The sequence below is a fragment of the Halyomorpha halys genome, unplaced genomic scaffold (genome assembly GCF_000696795.3).
Source record: "Halyomorpha halys isolate HHAL.00 unplaced genomic scaffold, Hhal_1.1 Scaffold469.1, whole genome shotgun sequence".
NCBI classification, from domain to species: Eukaryota; Metazoa; Arthropoda; class Insecta; order Hemiptera; family Pentatomidae; genus Halyomorpha; species Halyomorpha halys.
The window spans coordinates 905,229-925,198 of NW_027114062.1; the positions used below are offsets into that span (position 1 = coordinate 905,229).

The 19,970-nt window shown below is 28.4% G+C and overlaps 1 protein-coding gene across 3 annotated transcripts in view; it reads right to left on the minus strand.

Moving 5' to 3' along the window:
- blot (bloated tubules) overlaps positions 1 to 19,643 on the minus strand; it is a 268,462-nt gene extending 248,819 nt beyond the window's left edge. Inside the window, exon 1 of one of the 3 annotated variants that reach the window (XM_024358844.2) lies at positions 19,600 to 19,643. In XM_024358844.2, coding sequence (XP_024214612.1) covers positions 19,600 to 19,619 — 20 coding nt within the window. In that variant the 5' untranslated portion in view covers positions 19,620 to 19,643. Of the gene's footprint in view, positions 1 to 4,604; positions 4,623 to 19,599 lie in introns of those variants that run through there. The other 2 variants (XM_024358846.2, XM_067051338.1) reach the window with 2 other exon arrangements.
- Positions 19,644 to 19,970: the final 327 nt, after the last annotated feature.

Sequence of the window (19,970 nt, forward strand, 5' to 3'; positions counted from 1 at the left end):
AATACGCAATATCAAAATTAAATATCGATATTCCTATTTTAAAATTTCTATATGTTATTTTAGACATTTTAAACAATATGTCGATATTTCGATAAAATAATATCGGAATATTATTCTTATATACTATATCGATATTACAATAATACAAACTATTGAAATAAATATGTATTTATCAAAATAAAATATCGATATTCCATTTTTAAATTTTCTTCAATAAAACAATTATATTTTAGTTAATGTTTTTTATCTTTATGATATGGTTGTCGTGGTGTTGCTTTTTTTCATAGTTATTAAGAGTTTCTTATGTATTTTGATAAGGTATGACATGATATAAGTCTTCCAATATCATGCTATGGTATCCTTTTATAATTATTATTACTTTAATTCGTTAAATTTTCGATATCGATATTTTAAAATATCGATATTTTAGGTCCGATATAATATCGATACCGATATTGGTATCAGATATCGATATCGATACCGATATCGATATTTTTCTTTCGATATCCCATCCCTAGTTGTCCCCTGAATCGGGACGAGAACCGGGAGAGAGGAATATGTGGATAGAATGAAATGAGTTGACTATATTTTTCATTTCTAATCCAACGCAACCAGAACTTTGAGCACCACATATCAATATTACCATCTTCACTGGCTCTAATTCAAAATAATAAAAACTAACCTAATCCACCCGTGTTTCTTTTTTCTACCCCTTTATAACTCTGTCATTACACTATAGATTCGAGTATATTTTTTCTCTTGTTCACCCTGTAAATTATTTAATAAATTAATTTTCTTTTTAATTCCTTCAATTAAATTACATACACTAATTAACCCAACAAGCGTATTCTAAAGTGAGGTCGTGTCTGGCCTTCAGTAGGAGGTGCTCTTAATACAACCTGTTTATTAATAGTTTAACTGCATATCACTATTAAATTTTTAATAAGTAGTGTTTTACTTTTTGTACCTTGTACTTTGAGTACCTTTTTGACCGGACCGTAATATCCTTGAAGTATATTTGTTCATCCAAGAAATTTCCAAGAAATTAAATCAACATCAACTAATGTTCATAAGCATAACTCTGATTTTCAAAATCAATTAAATAAGAACAATGGAAATCATTTAATGCAATTCCGAACAAATGAAAATTATTAATTAGTTCACCAGCCTCCCTTTATATCGTATCTCTAAATAGTATACATCAAAATACTATGTACTTTGCAAGAGAAGTTGTTTTACTGTAGCGTGATATTGAAAATTACACAAAAACTATCATTTATTGTTGGATATGAGGAAGTGAAAGAAATGTTGCTTGTCCAATGCTGGAAAATTACACAAATCGATTAATAAGCATGTGTCCTTTTTTACAAAATATTTAAGAATAAACTATTAATAATATTACACGGTAAATAAAAAAGGACAAACTTGCGCTCTTGAAGGTTCATGTAATCACCAATCCACATCTTTTTGCATATTATACCTCAAGGATAAAGTGGCGTTGTTTCAACCTTCGTTGTTAGACACTTCCTTAAAGTTTTGATAATTATACTGGTAGTGGATAATCATACTAGTACTATTAATGTATTTCAGAATTAACCACTTTTGAAAACGGTACATCACAATTACTTCTTCTTGCGCCAGAAATATTTTTAAAATATTACAAAGCAAAAGAAACTGTAATCGATTCAAGTGAGGTTTAGCATTCCATCAAGCTCTTCAAAACCATTATGCATGGTGTGATAAAGAAACAAATCCTGAGTAAACAAGTAATATGAAATAGTAATGCGTTATTTTATGCTATATTTAAATTATATAATAGCAATATATTTTTTTTTACCTTGCAGCGCACCGTAAATCTATAGCACATAATTAATTTAAATTTGTCTGCCAATTAAAAGCAAGAGCGTCTTATAACTGAGCTGATTACAGGAGTAAAACAATGATGTAAAAATTATTAAAAAAAATTGAAATACTTTTTTGCAAGAACACGTGGAACTGCTCGATCACTAGGTGCTAAGAACCTTTATCCAAGGAATTACGATACGTTTTGGAAAACTAAATTCAGAAAATTAAACAAAATTAATATGAATTTTGAATTTATTGCACCCTACAGAATGTGGCAAGCAAAATTCTTAGGTTTCTAGGGAATCAAAATTTTCTTGTGATCATGAAACAAATCTCCATAAAAATAACAAAAAGACCCTATCTCACCTCAGCTCATGGGTTATTAGTGGCAATATTATAGTGATATATGTCTATATTATAAACAACACCTAGAAAAAAAAAGACACGGAGGCCGTATTAGCAGTCTCTAGTCTGCTCTGGTTCCAGTTAGATTCTGGCGTTGGTGGATAGAATTTTATTTCATGGGGCCCCACGGAATGCAAACTCGATCCTCTCATTCTGGTTAATAAAGGTTGGTTGCCTATAAGATAATCCTTACTTTCCCTCCATTCGCCTGTAATTACCAGGTAGAGTTACTTTATTTTTCAAATCAGGTATTGCGACGCCTTCCCCTTTTTGAAACGTCTCTAAAATATCGCTTTGGTTGCATTATTTTAATAACGATAAGTAAGGTACACTGTAAATATTTTTAGTTTTGATATAACAACTATTATTGTCTCCTGGTTAATAAATTATGACTACTTTGTACTTTTATTACGACTACTAAGATTTGGATGCATAAATTCCTGAAGATTATTATCCAACAAACCAACAGTTGCTTTGATTGATATCTTCCCAAAAATAAAACCCATTCAGATTATTTTCAGAATAATTATGCAGTTGTTTATTTAAACAAATTAGGAAAATATATCACTAATCTCTCTGCCCTTTTTTTCAGGACCCAAATATCAAAATGCGAGAATTTTGAGATAGACTGACCTTCAATTTTTAATGAACTTTTAATTTTAGTTCAACAATAGGGATATTTTTAACTTAAAGGATTAAGGTTTGGTTCTTGTTAGTGTCTTATTGGATTTTGGGAAAAGCTGAAGGTTGTAGAAAGTTCACCTTCCTAATCCCTTGTCAATCTTAATAAGGGAAAACCCAGCTATTTCTAATCTCTTCTGAGTGTAGAAACACGAAAGAAAAGTTAATATATTTTTTCTAAAATATTATGCTCAGTGCTTATAATTGTTTCAAACAATTTTATAATCGGTTAGACTGATGTATATTGACTAATATTATTATTTTAGTTTTTTTACATCTAAAACATTAATAAATAATAGTTTTGCTTTATGTACACTGTAGACATAAGATTAGAAATAATTGGTTTGAAAAATGAAAATAAGCGATTTTTTTCTAAGATGTATTAGGATTATAATTTATTTTTTATTTTATATTTAATATTTTCAAAATCAATGTATTTTTTATTTATAACAGTTTTTATTATAATTTATAATTACTATATCTTCAGTTGCTGTACTAATTATTATTCTATTTCGATTCCGTATATAAAAACAGGTGAGTTTTGAAACACCTAGAAAAAAAAATTCTATTTTTAAAACATTACTTAGGCGTAATTTATTTAAATCGACTATTTATATCGATATAAAGTTTTTTTTCAATTCCCCTGACCGTGAGGATTGAGAATAAAGCTAAGATATGAAAAAAAGAAAAAGAAAAGAAACTACGAAAAAAAACAAATGATTATTTCTTGAAAATAGTTAAATGTAGTCAACTGGTAAGGATTAAAAAGTTATGAAATTCATTAAGAATATAAAACTAATTAACTCGTAGTTTAACTAAATCGATTTTATTTAGTTTGTCTAAGTTATCGTAGATTTAAAATTTCTTTCTTGAAACCTTTAAGGCTTAGACGACTTGCTTAATTTATGATACATATCCTAAAATTTTAATAATAACGGTTTAGCAGATTTCGAAAACACTAAATAGGGGACCAGAGGACGACAATTTTCTAAAAATAACTTTTTAGACCTCAGAGGTAAATCAATAAGAAGTATATTGAATTAAGAGATATTTTTCAATACAGCAAAAAAAAAAAAAAAATCCAACGGATTCCTATATTTCTTCCAACTCCTTTTTGGGTACCTGAATGAGTAAACAGTTTCGTTTGCAATTAATAGCTAAAAGGTAATCTACACTCTAGTTCAATCTTTCCGAAACATTAATCTGCCCAATATTAAAAAAAAATAATAGAGAAAATCTAATAGTTTATTATGGGACAAATTGGTCATGTGCTGTATGAAGCATGCCTGGTAAAGATACTCACAATTATTTAATGGTACAATCAATCAATCCTTAAAAGGAACAAGATCAATTATCATAACAACAGCTTAAGCTTATTTATTGTATTGAGTAAATTTTATTAAACTAAGATTAATGCTTCATACTATCTTCACACATCTACAACTTTCTAAACCGCTGTATTCTATACCTAATATTCCATAAATAGATCATAATAACCAATGGGGTCATTTCATTTCCTCAATTATAAGGTAACTAAAGATAAATTAACCAAAATTAAGCATTAAGTAGTGATTCTCGATATGAGAACCATCGACTTAACCATGAGCTCTAAATATTTATTAATCACAAATTATATAAACAGTCAAAATTATATTTCTGAATGAAGTACTTACATCTCGAATCTATCCGAAGACTTCTGCTGTCTTCTGAAGACAGCAATGACGAATAGAAACGAATATTAGCCGTGTTCCGCACTGTGGGTCGAACAAAAGTGATTTAACTTGATATTTCTCAAGAACAAACGATTAAGGACAGCATTCGAGGACAGGAAGGTCAGATTATATAAACAATATGGTAATTATTAATCAAAATTAAAAGTACAATGTTTCATTTGCATATTCCCACAATATACAGAACTAATAACAATTAATCCTAGGTATCAATTTAAAAGTTGATTTCCATGTTTGAGAATCAAAATATTAGAGTGAAAACTTATTTACAATTTACAATTTGTTTGTAGGCCTATTAGTAGATGATAACAGAAATCGAGACAGAAAAAAAAGTGTAATATCAAATAAATATTAATATCAGTTAATTATTGAGAGATTTAGTTCGCTTTTATATATCAAATGACATTCAGCTTAAATTAATGATCTTCTACTGGAAGAGTTTCTAGAAACTAATATGAAATTGGTGAATAACACACAATCTTCCTTATTTAAATATAACAATTTATTACACAGACAACAACGTTTCTGGGTTATTTCCCATCTTCATGTACATTGGGGAAACATCTAAAAAATTAAAAACAAGAATTGATCAACATAAGATTAATTGTAAAAATATAAAAACATCAATACTACTGCATTGGCACAACATAGTATTAAATATAAACATCAATTTGATTTCAATAATCCAGAAATATTAGATGTAGTTAACCCTAATAAGAATAGAAAAATAATAGAAGCAGTACATATTACTAAAAACATAGACAAAGCAATTAATTTTAAAACAGACACTAAGACTTTATGTACACATTACATAGAGATTATAAATAAATTAATATTTTAGGTTTGTATAATAGTTATATTTATTTAATTTTAGTTGTTTTTATCATATAAAAATTGTTAAATGTAGTTGGATTGTTCATCATTGTGGTAATAGAGGTAGGAGATTATTGTTATAGTTCTATCTAGTTATCATAGTTAATGATAACCTTCAGGAAGGTAATTATTCTCCTTGATTTAAAAATGTGTAATATTTGATTATTATAAAAAGTTTCAATTATTGACAATAATATGTTTGATATTAGCGTGAAGTGACAAATAAGGAGTTAATTATATATTATATAAAAAATTTAATCAGGTAAATAGTTTATGAATAGTTTAATGAATAATAAGTGATATAGGGTTAATGTTGTAAGCATATGTTAAATTTGTGAATTTGTTTTCTAGTAACCTGAAGATGGGGAATAATCCCGGAACGTTGTTGTGTTCATTCACCAATTTCATATTAGACATTCAGCTGCTATTTCAGATAAAAATCAATGTGATTTTCTTTTTATTGACGCTAGGTCCGCTATTTATAGTTAGTGTAGCAGTTTAAAATAATGTCTTGCAAAAATGGGATATAAATAATTCATTATATTAAAATATTAACATATATATTCTTAGTTGATATGCCTGTTTTTTACATTACATTGTATTGTGTTGTAAAAATTTGATACTTAATTGTTTTAAAAAAAAAAATTCACTTTAGTCATATTTTCTCGTTTAATGACTGAAATCTTCAGCAATGGGAATATATTGTGATTACCAAAAAACATGGGAAATGGATAGTTAAGGTAGAAAGGAATTAAAAATTATTAGTCAAAACGTAAAGTCAACTACAACCATATTTAATTCTGTACCATATGTAGAGTATAAAACTGAAACTTACATTCTCCGTTCAAAAAAATTATATAGAAAAAACGAAAAACCACTAATTTCGCTAAAACAGGGTTTCTACTTGTTTTGATTTTTTTCTGTGGATAAAATGAAGCCACATATTTTCTAGAAAAAAAATTGCAAATTTAAAATCCTAATCTTATTCGAAGTATAGATTTTTTATGTTTTATACTAAATCAAGTAGACTACGTTTTTTTTATTTTATTTTTTAAAATTTATTTTGTATTATTCCCCTTTAACACAAAGTAACGTTTTAAATAGTAATATACACATTTTTTGGTTATTCAATCTTTTATCTTTCAAAGTTTTTCAAGGAACAGGGTCAAAACGACAATAAATTATTTTGAACGATAAAAAGGTCTAACTTAAATAGCAATTGTTTTTTTCACCTACTCTTCGATTTATTTTAAAATAATGCTTTGACACTTTTTTTTTTATTAACTTCCAGCACCTATTGCCAAATTCATGCATACAAATATACAAAGTGTTTATATATACAAGACGGTACGTGATTAAAATGGCTACACACAATAGGCATTACATTCTTCAAAGTATTAAAGTTAACGAAAAACACCACTCTTGCATTTTCTTTTTAATACATTTGAGCCTTGTATGAACTTAGATAATGAAATCGCTTCTGAAACAGCTAGACTGCTTTTGTTGCCATACCGGCTTAAGAGATAAGAATACAGAATTCTATCGTAAAACGTTCAAGATATAAAAAAAAGGATATACATATGTATATATAAATACAATAATAAATATGTGTATAAAAATATACATATTTAGAGAGATTATAGATATTTAGGAAGCATATTTAGGTTGAATTTTTCTTGGTTTAATCATAAATCGTACTTTTAGAAACATAAAAGTAATTAATCTTGAAATTCTATGACTACTTATTAAATCCTTTAAATCTGGTTTTAAAAAATCAAATCATCAAACAGAATTAATAATTGGGGGGTTACATTGAAAACCAGTCAAGTCCTTTTTTATTTAGCATTTTCTGTATGAGATATCCATAAGAATAAATACTTAGTACCTAAAACGATTAAATAACGCACAAAAAAATACCTCGGGATTACAAGAATGCCTGAATTACACTAGATCATTTATCTATTTTTCTGTTCAATATTGCACAGGCAGATCAACTAATTTTATTATTATTTGTATTCTGTGAATTACAAATTAAAATGATTTTTAATTCTTCGGGATTATCATGAACGAAATGATTATGTGTAAAAGAAATATTTGGACGAACATAAGTATGCACAATTGTGCATTGACATATTTCGTATACAGTATTCGAATATATTGATTTGGAAAAAATAGTTACGTAATTTGTAAGTAATTTGATTCTGAAAATATGTAGTGATTCATGAACAGGTACTGGGTTACACAGGATCGTTTCTGTTGAAGGAAAGAAGCCATAGAAATATAAAAGGGTAGTATCATCATTGAAAGAAAAATCTTCATCGTGGACCTTGAACAATATCATATTTAAAAAATTCAATTAAACAATATAATTTAACATATATATGCTTTATTAATACTTACAATATATAATATTGTAAATAATAGGCCCTACTATACTCACTTTTCATTATTTCTATATTACTGGATCGGCCTGGTGGACATTACATTATTGTAACAATTGATAATGGGAGAGGAGAGGGAGTCTGGTACACACTGGTAGATTGCAATTTTTTTTTCGTACAGGATGCCGCTTCCCAGACTTCATGGGTACATTAATAATGAATTTAATATTGATAATTGGATACAGCATTTCTAACCATGCGTAGCTTAGGGTTAACTTTTGATATGGTGATTCGAAGCATGGCGACGATCAAGCTGACTTCCTAGGTATTTCACTGCTTCACTGGCAGGACTCCGTTGTAATTCTTTAACTTTGAGAATTTGTTAAGGTGGGTCTGATGGGTGTCTAAGAGTAAAGATTTTTGCAGTATATTTTTCCATATTAAGACTAATCAACTATTTCGTAAAGTATTGTTCCAAATCATTGGGATGAGTCTTCAGTAAATTCTCTACCATTATCATGTTATCATAGCTTATAACTGCTGAACTTTGTTTGCATTTTTACCAGGCTTATGAATCACTAAAAGTTCGGCTTTCTTCCATGTTTCATGAATGAGTCCAGAGCATAGTCAATTAAAAATTGACGTAATGAAAACGACAGCTTTTCTGGGTAACGTTTAATTGTTGAGTGGTATCAAGCCATGACCAGAAAATTATTTTCTTTACTTTAAGCCCCCTCCCACAATTAGTTCTAGAATTTGTTTTTAAGTGGTGAATTTAAGTGGAAGCTGTCATGTCAAATAAGTCAGTGGTAGATTTATATACTCGTCAATTGTGGATCTGTTTCTCTTTCTGTGTTGCTGAACGTCTTCTCAAAATAATTTGCGAACGCTTTAGCTTTTTCTTCGTCGCAAGAGATGGATCCACCGTTCCCTTCCAGACTGGAAATTTTCTCACATTTACCTAATAGATGCCATGTAGACTTTCGTGGAAATTGGTCCTTTGGATCTAAATATTTTATCCTGATAAATTTGAATATTGTGTCTTGTACAGATATCTAGAAAAGTATTTCCATTTTTCTTAGCTGGTGACAAAAAATGAGGTGATTCGATGGATCCCTGGATTTTCTTTATTTCAAATTTACTTATGTGTTGGTTTTATCTTGGACGTTTTGGGATAAACCGGGCGAATCAGTTAATTAATCATATGATTACATTAATTAACCAGAGAGAAAAACAAAAAATAAACAACAAAATAGAAAAAAAAAATTCCTCATTTTACGCCACAGTACAACAGCACACTATGAAAATCGGAGGCAAACTGACATATACATGCATTAATGATATTTATAGGAAAATAAAAAGAATCTTTATATTCAATAATCTTAAATAGTTTTATTTAATCGCATTTATGTTTAAACAATTTTTTAAGTATTTAAGATAGTAATAATTTTATAAAATTAGTATATTTTCATACTCATACCTAATTTCTAGTATATTGACTATAATCAGTAGTTTCATCCTATTCGCGTTATACCAGATTTATACTTTATGTTATGATAAAAATGATTACCTTACTATCTTTAATTTGCTATTTAGGTCTACCATCATATTGCTTAAAGGCCAGTTGCATGTATCGATTTACCAAAGACATAAGCAGTGTAATAACCTTCAAGGTAATGTGATTACACCGAATATCGAATTGCATAAAGATTTACTGCATAACGGGTAGTATCCGTTAGGAATTTGATAGTGAGTGTAATAATAGGAACATGCAAACACTAAAATGCTGCTCTTTATACTGCTTAATCTTAAGTTTCAATTATTTGGTACCTCATATGTTTCCAATGATTTAAAACCTAATTTGAACCATATCCTTTTAAAGAGGAATAAGTCCATATTTTAAAAGAAGTTAATGAATGCAATCTACTACGATCTTTTATCTATAAACAGTTCTAAAAAAAATTTATTGCTTTGCCAATGGTAATTTGTGCAGTAAATGAAATAAGAAAATTAATTGCTTCAATAATGATGAAATCAAACTGAGATAAATCCACTTTCCTCCAATACATAATTTTTAGTTCATTAATTATATTACTTATTTCACTACTTCATTTTCATATGTGTGGCAACACTATTGAAATAAAAACTTCTGTTTTTTCACTGGTATTTTTGTACTTCACCCATTTATTGAGTATAAAAACTTAGTGGCGTATTCTTTTAGTACTTTGACTGGAAACTAAGAAGCAAGATTACCTCTAAAATTACTAATTATTAATTTAAAGTTTAAATTTTATATTCAATAATATTAAAAATTCAAAATATTTCCGTAGAATTGGACAGTAATTTTGGTTGATATTTATAAAATATCCCTTATTTTGATTTATTTTCTAAAAAAAAAAAAAACCTTCCACAACCCTTAAAATACATATAGGTATAGAAGGATGTACAGCAGCAGACATATTTGTTTATCATTTATTTCTATTTCAAGCGAAGATATATTTTCATCCAATGTTTTAACAATTTTAATGTTATTATATATAACCGCAATGAAGAGGAATTCCATATATGATATTTAATAAATATATGATTTTCACATTTTAATGACTTTGAAAGGGGTATAAACCGATTTAAAGTGATAAGAAGTATAAATAATTAATTAACTAATATTTTAATAGAGACCACATAAGATCCTAAATCAATTTAATATGCTAAAAAACATACAATGTGCATATTAACATATATGTTTTTACAAATAGTTATATATGTTTGTAAAAATACAAATATTTTTCCAAACTAAACTACTTTAAAAAAACGGCTCATTAAATACTAGTGATTACAGATGATCGGAGTTTTTACAGACCTTCTGTTCATTTACAGTTCTCGAGATATAGCTTTTTAAAAAGCAAAATTTCTTTAAAATCTACTGAAAGATTAGTAGTTAGTTAATTTATTTTGAGAAATCTGTATCTCAGGAACTATGTGACGTAAAGATGTCTATTAGCACTCAAATTAAAGCTAGTATAATGGACTATAAAGACATTTATGACCTTTACCTTCGTAAGAATAGTAGTTTTATGATATTTGCTAAAATAAATTGATTTATAGTTGTTCGGTCAATAAGTTTGATTTATGAAATACTTCATTTCAGAAACCATTGGACGTACAGATGTCTGCCAGCGCTCAAATTAAAGCTAGTCAAATTTACTACAAAATAGTCAATTATGCTTATCTTTGTAGGAGTAGTAGTTTTTATGATATTTGACAAAATAAACTCACAAAATGTTAATTTCTAGTTGTTCGTATAAAATGTTGGATATTTGAAAAAATATATCTCTAGATCCATAACACGCACATATGTCTGCCAACACTCAAAATAAAGGAAATTCAACTTACTATAAAGAAGTTTATGACACTTATCTTCGTAGGGGAAGTAGTTTTTATGATATTCACATATGAATATAAATTTGGTAAATGAACATTTGTCCAAACAACTATAAATCAATATATTTCAGCGAATTTCAAGTAAACTATTACTCCTACCGAGATAAACATCATAAACTACTTTATAGTCCATTAAACAATCTTTAATTTGAGTGCTAATAGACATCTGTACGTCAAATAGTTTTTGAGATATAAGTTTTTCAAAATAAATTCACTAACTACTGATCTTTCAGTACGTCCCATATAACATTTTTATGAAATGTAGCTTTTTAAAAATCTATATCTCGAAAACTATTTAACGTAAATAACTCTATTAGGGCTCATATTTTAGCAAATTTACTCTTCTTTAAATGACGTTTCCTTAGGTTTTCTCGTGTTATTTCTACTTTTTAAGATATAGAGTTCCGAATGAAAAATTAGTTTTTTTTTATCGCTTTGAAACAGCCGCCATTTTTTATTCCCCCTCCCCATTCTTGGCAGACTCATCAATTTTGACTAGTAATTATACCTAATTTTCACTAAGTAATCAAAAATTGGGGTGAGTTAAATGCCTTTTTTCTCCTCTTAGGCTCTTGTACTATCTGCTTTGCGTTAAAAGTGGCCCACTAAGCAGATGGAAGTTTTTTTTATTTTGCATTATACGTATTTTGTAGATTGTAACGAGGATTAGCGTCACCTTGTGTATCTTTGGAACAGTCTGCAGGATGGCCGGTACGAAAGTAATTCTAGTAATCCTACAGTACTATCTTTTAAGTAAATAGGGCAAATAAAAAAATAAAATCTAAACTTTTATTTTCCAACATACAAACTCCTATAAACAATGATAAACTCCTATTAAGTAAAGGAGCAATATCGCCGAATGAATTTTTTTATCTGGGACGCTCGTGCGCTGTTTACTTTTTCTTATGTTGCTTTTGTACAGCATATTCTTTGTTTTGATACATTTTTTTTATTAAATTTCATTTAATTGCGCTTTCCCACAAAAATTTACTATTTTATTTTTTCTTAACAGTTGAATACATGGCTGTTAAGAAAAAATAAAAAGGCTGTTTATATTTAAATAGTGTTATTTTAATTATATTACAAAATATATATATGTATATATTAAAAATCTTGCTGTGTTGCTTGAATAGTGCCACATTTGAGAAAAAAAAATTAATTTTGAAATGGATGTATTCCAAAGATATTAATTAACAAACAAATATGGTATTTCTTTCTCTGACGTGGTTCCTTTATAAACTGTTCAAAAGTTAGCAGGGTTACCTTAAAGTAACCACAGCTTACAGTACAATCTGTCCAATACGACAAATAATTTTTTTTTTTTTTCTGCCAGATGTGCAAAGTATCAATATTTATAATTTTTTTCTAGCAGGTTGAAATAGTTATCGGTGCGAAAGAAAGACTATATTGCTGTAAGACTTTATTAAAAGTTTATACCTTTCTATCGTGATAGTAATGTTACGTAAGTGAGACAATGGGACCTACATCTGTTGACAGTCAGCTGGAAAAAATGACGATTAGAGTTCACGATCACCATCATTACGTTTGATAATGTTTAAAACATTGAATACAATCAATTTAAGAAATAATTGAAACAGAATAATATCTAAAAACAATTCTTTCCAATTTATGTTATTCCACAGTTGATAAAGTGCTACAATTCACTGTCAAGGAATATATGGCAATTAACGTTACAGTAGCCGAGAAACTGAAAATTAGATTAGGGAGAGCTTTGTACACTGGATCAACTTCTCCATTAGTAACTTATGCATCATAAATTTGGCCACGATGTAGGAGAAAATAAACAAAGAGAAAAATATAAAAATATTTACTGACGGACTACTAAATCAATACGTAGAGGGATTCGATTCTCTAATTGATTTGTTAAAAGGCAAATATCTTAACCACTCTACTCTAACTACAATAGCTTGATAATCCGCTCTTCCTACTCAATTTAATGAACCAAATAAACAAAAAAGAAAACAACATAAAAAAACTTTATCTTCTACTGAACTAAAACACATTATATACACTTTACAAGCTAAGAATAACGGAACAATGCTGCTTATCTATCCAATTAAATGCAGTATAGTGTAAATTATTGCGATCATTTTTTTGCCTGTAAGTCTATCATACTTTTGTCTTTTTATTATTTAGATTGAAAAATAACAATATGTTTTCAGCAATATTTTTCACTTTTATTTTGTTTTTTGAATAATCTCACAAGAATATATTTTTATAGATGAGAATATTAATAATAAGGTAATTCAAACATGTGCTTAGATAATAAAATGTAATATATAAATAGAGACATTATTCTCGTGAAATTTTATCTTTTATTCTCTTGGTTCAAATTCAAGTAAACCTTCACAAAAATTTGAAACATGAAAAGGACATCAAATTGATACTAGTTTTATTTTGCCCATTTTGTTATTTATGCAAGAATATCGAGATTTTGACATTTTTCTACACAATATTGCATTTTGTTCTTTTTTAGAGTTTTAACTACGAAATCATTATTTCATTTACAAATTTATCCATGGTTCATGAAAAAATTTCATAAATAATAATGCCTCAAAATTAACAAATAATATTCAGGTAAATGATTCGATATATGAGCTAAATTATTCTTATTTTGGCCACTAGTTCTATTCAAACATCTGTGTCATATGTTCATATAATCATATAACTGTCAAATATTTAATTTTATACAAAACTGCATGTTCTCTCCTAGGCCAAAATGGCATGATTTTAAGTTTTATTGCATATTTTGAACTTTTTATCATGAATTAGTTGATTTAGATTTAATAAGAATAAAATTAAATGTTCGAACAAAATTTCCCATAGTATACGGTTATCGCACTAGACTACCTTTGGTACCGACAAGAATTAAATTCGAAAGATTATTTATACCTAAGCATTGGCTACTATTATATTTGTTTCTATCAATCATGTGATATTTCGAGCTTGATAAGAGAAAAATCGAACTACTTTATCATTGTGAAAAGGTATAGAAAATGAAACTGAAAAGGGTCGCCTTCATTCTGACAGATACTACGTGCATTGCTTGAGCACTGCTCTTCCCTAACCTAGACTCAGTGTGTAGACGGATTTTTTACAACAGCTAATTCACACAAATTAATTTCATTTCTGATTCACGTATAAGTTATTTATTCCTCTGTGCCAATAAACATATCATAGATGAAAAAAAAAATTATTTCCCAGATAAAAATTAAGCTAAGGGCAATTAGCTCTCATAACCATCTAGTTTATTAACTGCCTCCACTTCATTGGATTGATCTGACCATTTCAAGCATTAAAACTGAAACAATCTCCACTTGTAACTGATATTTCACGTCGTATAATTGTTATAATAGAAGGAAGGAGTAAAGTGAAGTAAAATCTTTCTGCATCATTTGTATACAACCTCGTTACCTTTATCCAGGAACCGCAGCTGTGTTGAGATCTTTTAAAATCAGTATCACCACTATTTTTTTTATTACTTTATTGCTTTTTAATACATTCAATGTGGTCCGACTGGATGAAATCTATCGGTCGGTGGCAAAATAAGATACAGAAATGATTTATATAAAATTAAATATGAGTTTGTCACACTTTTGATCATAAGGGCGTTGTAGAAGCTGCTAAGATTTATAAGCTAGACCTGTACCAAATGAATTAATTTCTAGCGATACAAATAATAATTCAATCAATAAAATGCCACTAAATACAAAAATAATATAAAATGAGTGCACTTATGAAGTTAATAATAATGAACCGAAATTACAAATGATAATAATGAGCTAATGAATTCGTAGTAAGTATGGAGTGATTTTGATTTTAAAAAAAATACAACATATAATATAAAAAAGAATAAAATATATAATGTTATACAATATGTGAAATGATATAAATTATAAATAATACAAAAAAGAAAGGAGCATTAAAACTAAAGAGTAACTAAAGAATACAATAAAACAAAATTATATTTATAGCTAAATCATTTATATTTATAGCTATATTATTTAGTTATATCTATATTAACTATTACTATTAATAGTTGCTTAAAAAATTTATTTTATTAAATTAATAATTTTTTTTATTAATTATGCCCTCCTGCCCCTCTTTGGGTATGCCCATGATAATTAAACATATATATAGCTAATTTTAATCGTAGTATAATGAATAGAGGTGATTAACATGTTAACAAGCAGAGCATGTATTTCTTTTTTATTTATCGTGGCCTTGAAATTTCCAGTCTCCTAAAACTGTTTTGGGAAGGTTTCGAGGCTGCTTCAATCCTTATCTAAAAGATATACCTAAACATTGATTTTTTTTTCCATTTGAGAAATGACTAAATGGCACGACCTTAGCAGCAATTATTTCAAGATATCTTCAGAACTACTACGCAATATACTATTTATATATACTTCCTCATAAGGATGAAATCAGCTAGTCGAAACGTTGGGATTCCAAACTTGATGACAGAGTTCACCTGTGGCGTCAGTGTGGGTGAAGGTCGTCTGGTTATTTTCCAGAAGTCTTCTTCTGTTTGTTCAGCAATCATTGGTCCTTTTTGATGGAAACCCTTTACAAATTTAGATTGCGTGCTATATCTTCCCCTTTATCCTTTATAACTATTCATTTATTTTCCTAAGACCTAGTTATCCTCAATGTAATCTTAATAATGAATTTTTTTGAGCATTGAACGAGCTTTTCAATGATTTCTTTAATTTAGAGTCGCTAACCGATGCAATACCTAATATTTATTAACTTTACAAATGGATGATTAATTTTTATCTGTTCTTTTTTTAAAATTATTTTTATTATAAGAAAATTATGATATTTTGCAAAATGTCGAACAATTCTTTTTAAAATTTTCATTAAGTGTGTATCAATCCAAAGATAAAAAAAAAATTGTATGCTTGTCATATCTATTTTTAATTTCTTTACCACCTAGGTATCTACGGAAAATATTATAACCTAGTCAATTTTTCGATAAACAGTTCTGAATGAATGTATGCGTTTCATAAATCCTTGAGTTCAAAAAACATATATTCGGCCATTGTTCTGTCCGTGTACTGATGCCAATGTTATACTTGAACTTATAGGCTGATTTTGTTGCTTATTTTTATATTTTGTAAACTTTGGCACCTGGTGTAAAAAAAGGGCCGTTTCTAGCCAAGGGAGTAGAGGCGTCACCTGAGTAAACTCGTAACTGCAGTGGCGCCGCACAAAAAATTGGACCTGAGTGGAATAAGCAAGAGTAATTGGCTCATTATAATAGGGGGGAAATTTTTTTCTTGCCAAATCAGTTAAAGAGAAACGGAGAGGCGCGGATAGAGAGAGATTGGCAACACACAATCACTTAGGAATATGCGAATATGTTTTTCAAAGAAGAGAGATACGCTGGGGTAGGAGGGGACGAGGACGACGTCCGAAAACAGTGAGGGTCACGTAAAAGAACTTTATCTAAGCGTTGTTTTTTTTTTTTTAAATTAGACTTTATCTAATTTATTTATGTTTATTTTAAAGTTAATAACAGTCCCCAAACCTCCTAAATCATAATAAAATATAAATAATGAAACCCATCAATTACGGATTAGTATTCATAGAGATAAAACTATGTACCAATGTTTTTTATTTTCCCTGTCGACTAGATTGGAGGGGTGTTGATTCAAATTTTCGATAGGCAGTTTTTAACGAATCTATGCACTTCAGAGCTCCCTAAGTAAAACAACATTTTCAAATGGGCATTTGAAATTTAATTAAATTATCTATAAAAAAAAAAAAAATAGTTGAAATCAGACTAGCATTAGCAATGATACGGTGAATCGAATTTTTTAACCAAGTTTTAAATGTATTTTGCTCGATTCCCTTCAGTCTATTAATTTTGCAAATGATTCGGATCTATACACCTCCCGGAATATTCTATGTGCTTGTTTGAAAAACAATAATATAAACCATATAAAAAATAAAAATCTGTGTCGAAACCTGAGTCTGGTTTCCATTTCACTGGTCTACATTTTGACTCGTGCTCAGATCGTAAGCCTCCAAATATAAAAAAAATAAAAAATCATTAGAATTTAAATTGTACGTATAATAACTTTTTATTTATGGGTTTCTTGAGGTGCGAAAAACGAATATAATTTTTTTCCTTGCTTAGAATACAAAAATTTCAGAAAATATAACTAAATCTTGTAAATAATAATTTTTAAGAATGGGATCGAGAGAGATCGGGCGCTCTCGGCAGTTTCCGATTTCCCAAACTGTTTCTAGACTTGTCTGAGCCGGTCGGATAAAAACACTTTTTTCATATAGCTAATCATCTAATTCATTAATGTATTGTATTTATCCATTGTGTGCTACTGCTGACAAAGAGAAATTGCTATTTAAACAAAGTTCAGGGTAGAGAATGTTTTTTTATTCTATTTTATTTTAAATTGGTCATTTAAGCCCTACCAGACTATTTAACTGAGAATAAGAACTATCTGATACTAAAGAACACTTCAGGAGCCGATTTTAAAGAGAAGGTTGCTGTAACATCCCAGGCATACACTTCCCTAAATTTGTTATTTCAGTTCCATCAGACTTTTTGAGCTAAGCTGTTCATATTAATATACACACAGGCACATCATTTTGTTATACTTGATTATTTGGACCCAGGGAACCACAAAAGTATATTTCCAACGAAAATTATGTTGTGAAATCATTCACAATCAAAGTTCTTTCCCTTACAATATATTGTCAAGTGAAAGTAAAAATAATACTTGGATTGTATAAACCTTCTTTATTAAAACTGCAAAGCACAATCTAATTGCTGGAAACTCTCTTTAATGTATATTGAATTACTACAATGGAAGTATTTAAAGCTTTTCGAGAAGTACTAGGGTGTTTGGTAATGAAAAAGAAAAACATTCAATGAAATGATACAAATCATTCTAAAATAATTAATACATTTAATTAAAAGATTCAAAAAATTAAATGTGCTTTTAGTAGGCCCCACAGTGATATCCTACTAAAAATAAATTTCTTTCACAAACAATAAATACTTAAGTCTGTTTGGGAGAGTTAATACTCATGTAATGCCTTATGTAATATGGGTTCATTGCCACACTCTTTACAGTGTAGAATAAAGGGCACAAATTTTATTATTATGATTGAATCCCAAAGGAGAAGCGACTTATAAGTGAAATGAACAGTAAACACAGGTTGATTTTTGCTACAGAACATTTGATGAAGCCTGTTTCTTTCTGAGATTTGGTTATGTTTTCGAAAGAGTTACAATTTAAAACACATAAAACACAAGTGTGGTGGAAAAATAGAGAAGTGATGAAAATAAAAAATTTATATCCCCTTTCCATATATACATATATATGTATATAGGAGATAATAGCACGGTCTAGGGTGTATGAGTGCCAAACGAGTAAGTTGCATATAATTAATGAAAGCATGGGTCAAAAATTCTATACTACGGGAAAGTTTAAAAGAAAGTGGGAAAAAGAAGTTACTTTTGTCTTCCAACAAAACAATGACCCTAAACTTACTATGAGTATTCTCATATCTTAAGAACTCAACAAAGGCATTACTTTACTTACTACACTGTGGCACCTAAAAACTCCTCCCTAATCTTCTGATATATATCCCCTAGATTTATATCAGAAGATCAGGGATGACGGGTGATGAAATCAGTCACTAAGTAGAAAAAGAAGGTATATGGAAGAGAGAATGATTAAAAAAGGTAAGAGTAGAGGAATCGAAAAAATTAGAAGGACCCATTGCAGGTCATTAGAAACAAAGGAGAATCCAAAAGTTTTTGAAGTTTGCATTATATTAGAAAAATTAATTATGATGTGTTCATTTATAATGCTCATAGACTTTGTTTATGTTTGTATAGAGTGTGTTTCCAGATGAAAAAAATCATTATTGTTAAATTTAGTTTAAAAAACTATAAGAAAAAAATTCTTCTTGTTATTAAATTAAAAAATATAATGAGTTTTTTTTTTTAAAGTAAAATCTTGTTTTCATTAGAAAAAATATAATGAATAAAAATTTATCTATGATAATTATAAAAATGAGATACAATTAAGGAGGTAGGATGGATGTGTCAAGTGTTAAAATATTGTTGAGCCAGTTAATGTGTAATAACAAATAAATAAAAATGAGTAATTGAATTTTTCCCTTCTTTAACAATATAGATACATTAGGTAGTATCATAAATATGAGAAATTAAATTTACATACGTATTCCACCATCTCACCATCCTGATCCACCTAGGCTCCCTACTGTGAGTTAGCACTGACTAAAGCTAATTTGTTTTTCTTATCTATGTTTATTACTTTGTTGCTCAACATTTTTTAACAGAAAATAGATAGTTCAGTTTTGAACAATGAGATCAAAAGTGTGTTCTTTATCATAATTGAATTAGAGCTTCATAGATATTCAAAAAATTGATTATAGTCAGGACGTAATTATGATTGATATTGCATAATCAATTTTCAAACACTAGTACAATGCAATCCAAATTTTTTAATAAAAAAAAGTAAAGTCAGTGACATATTCATGAGTAAACTTTAGCTCATTGATATTGAATCATATTAATGTTAATATAATA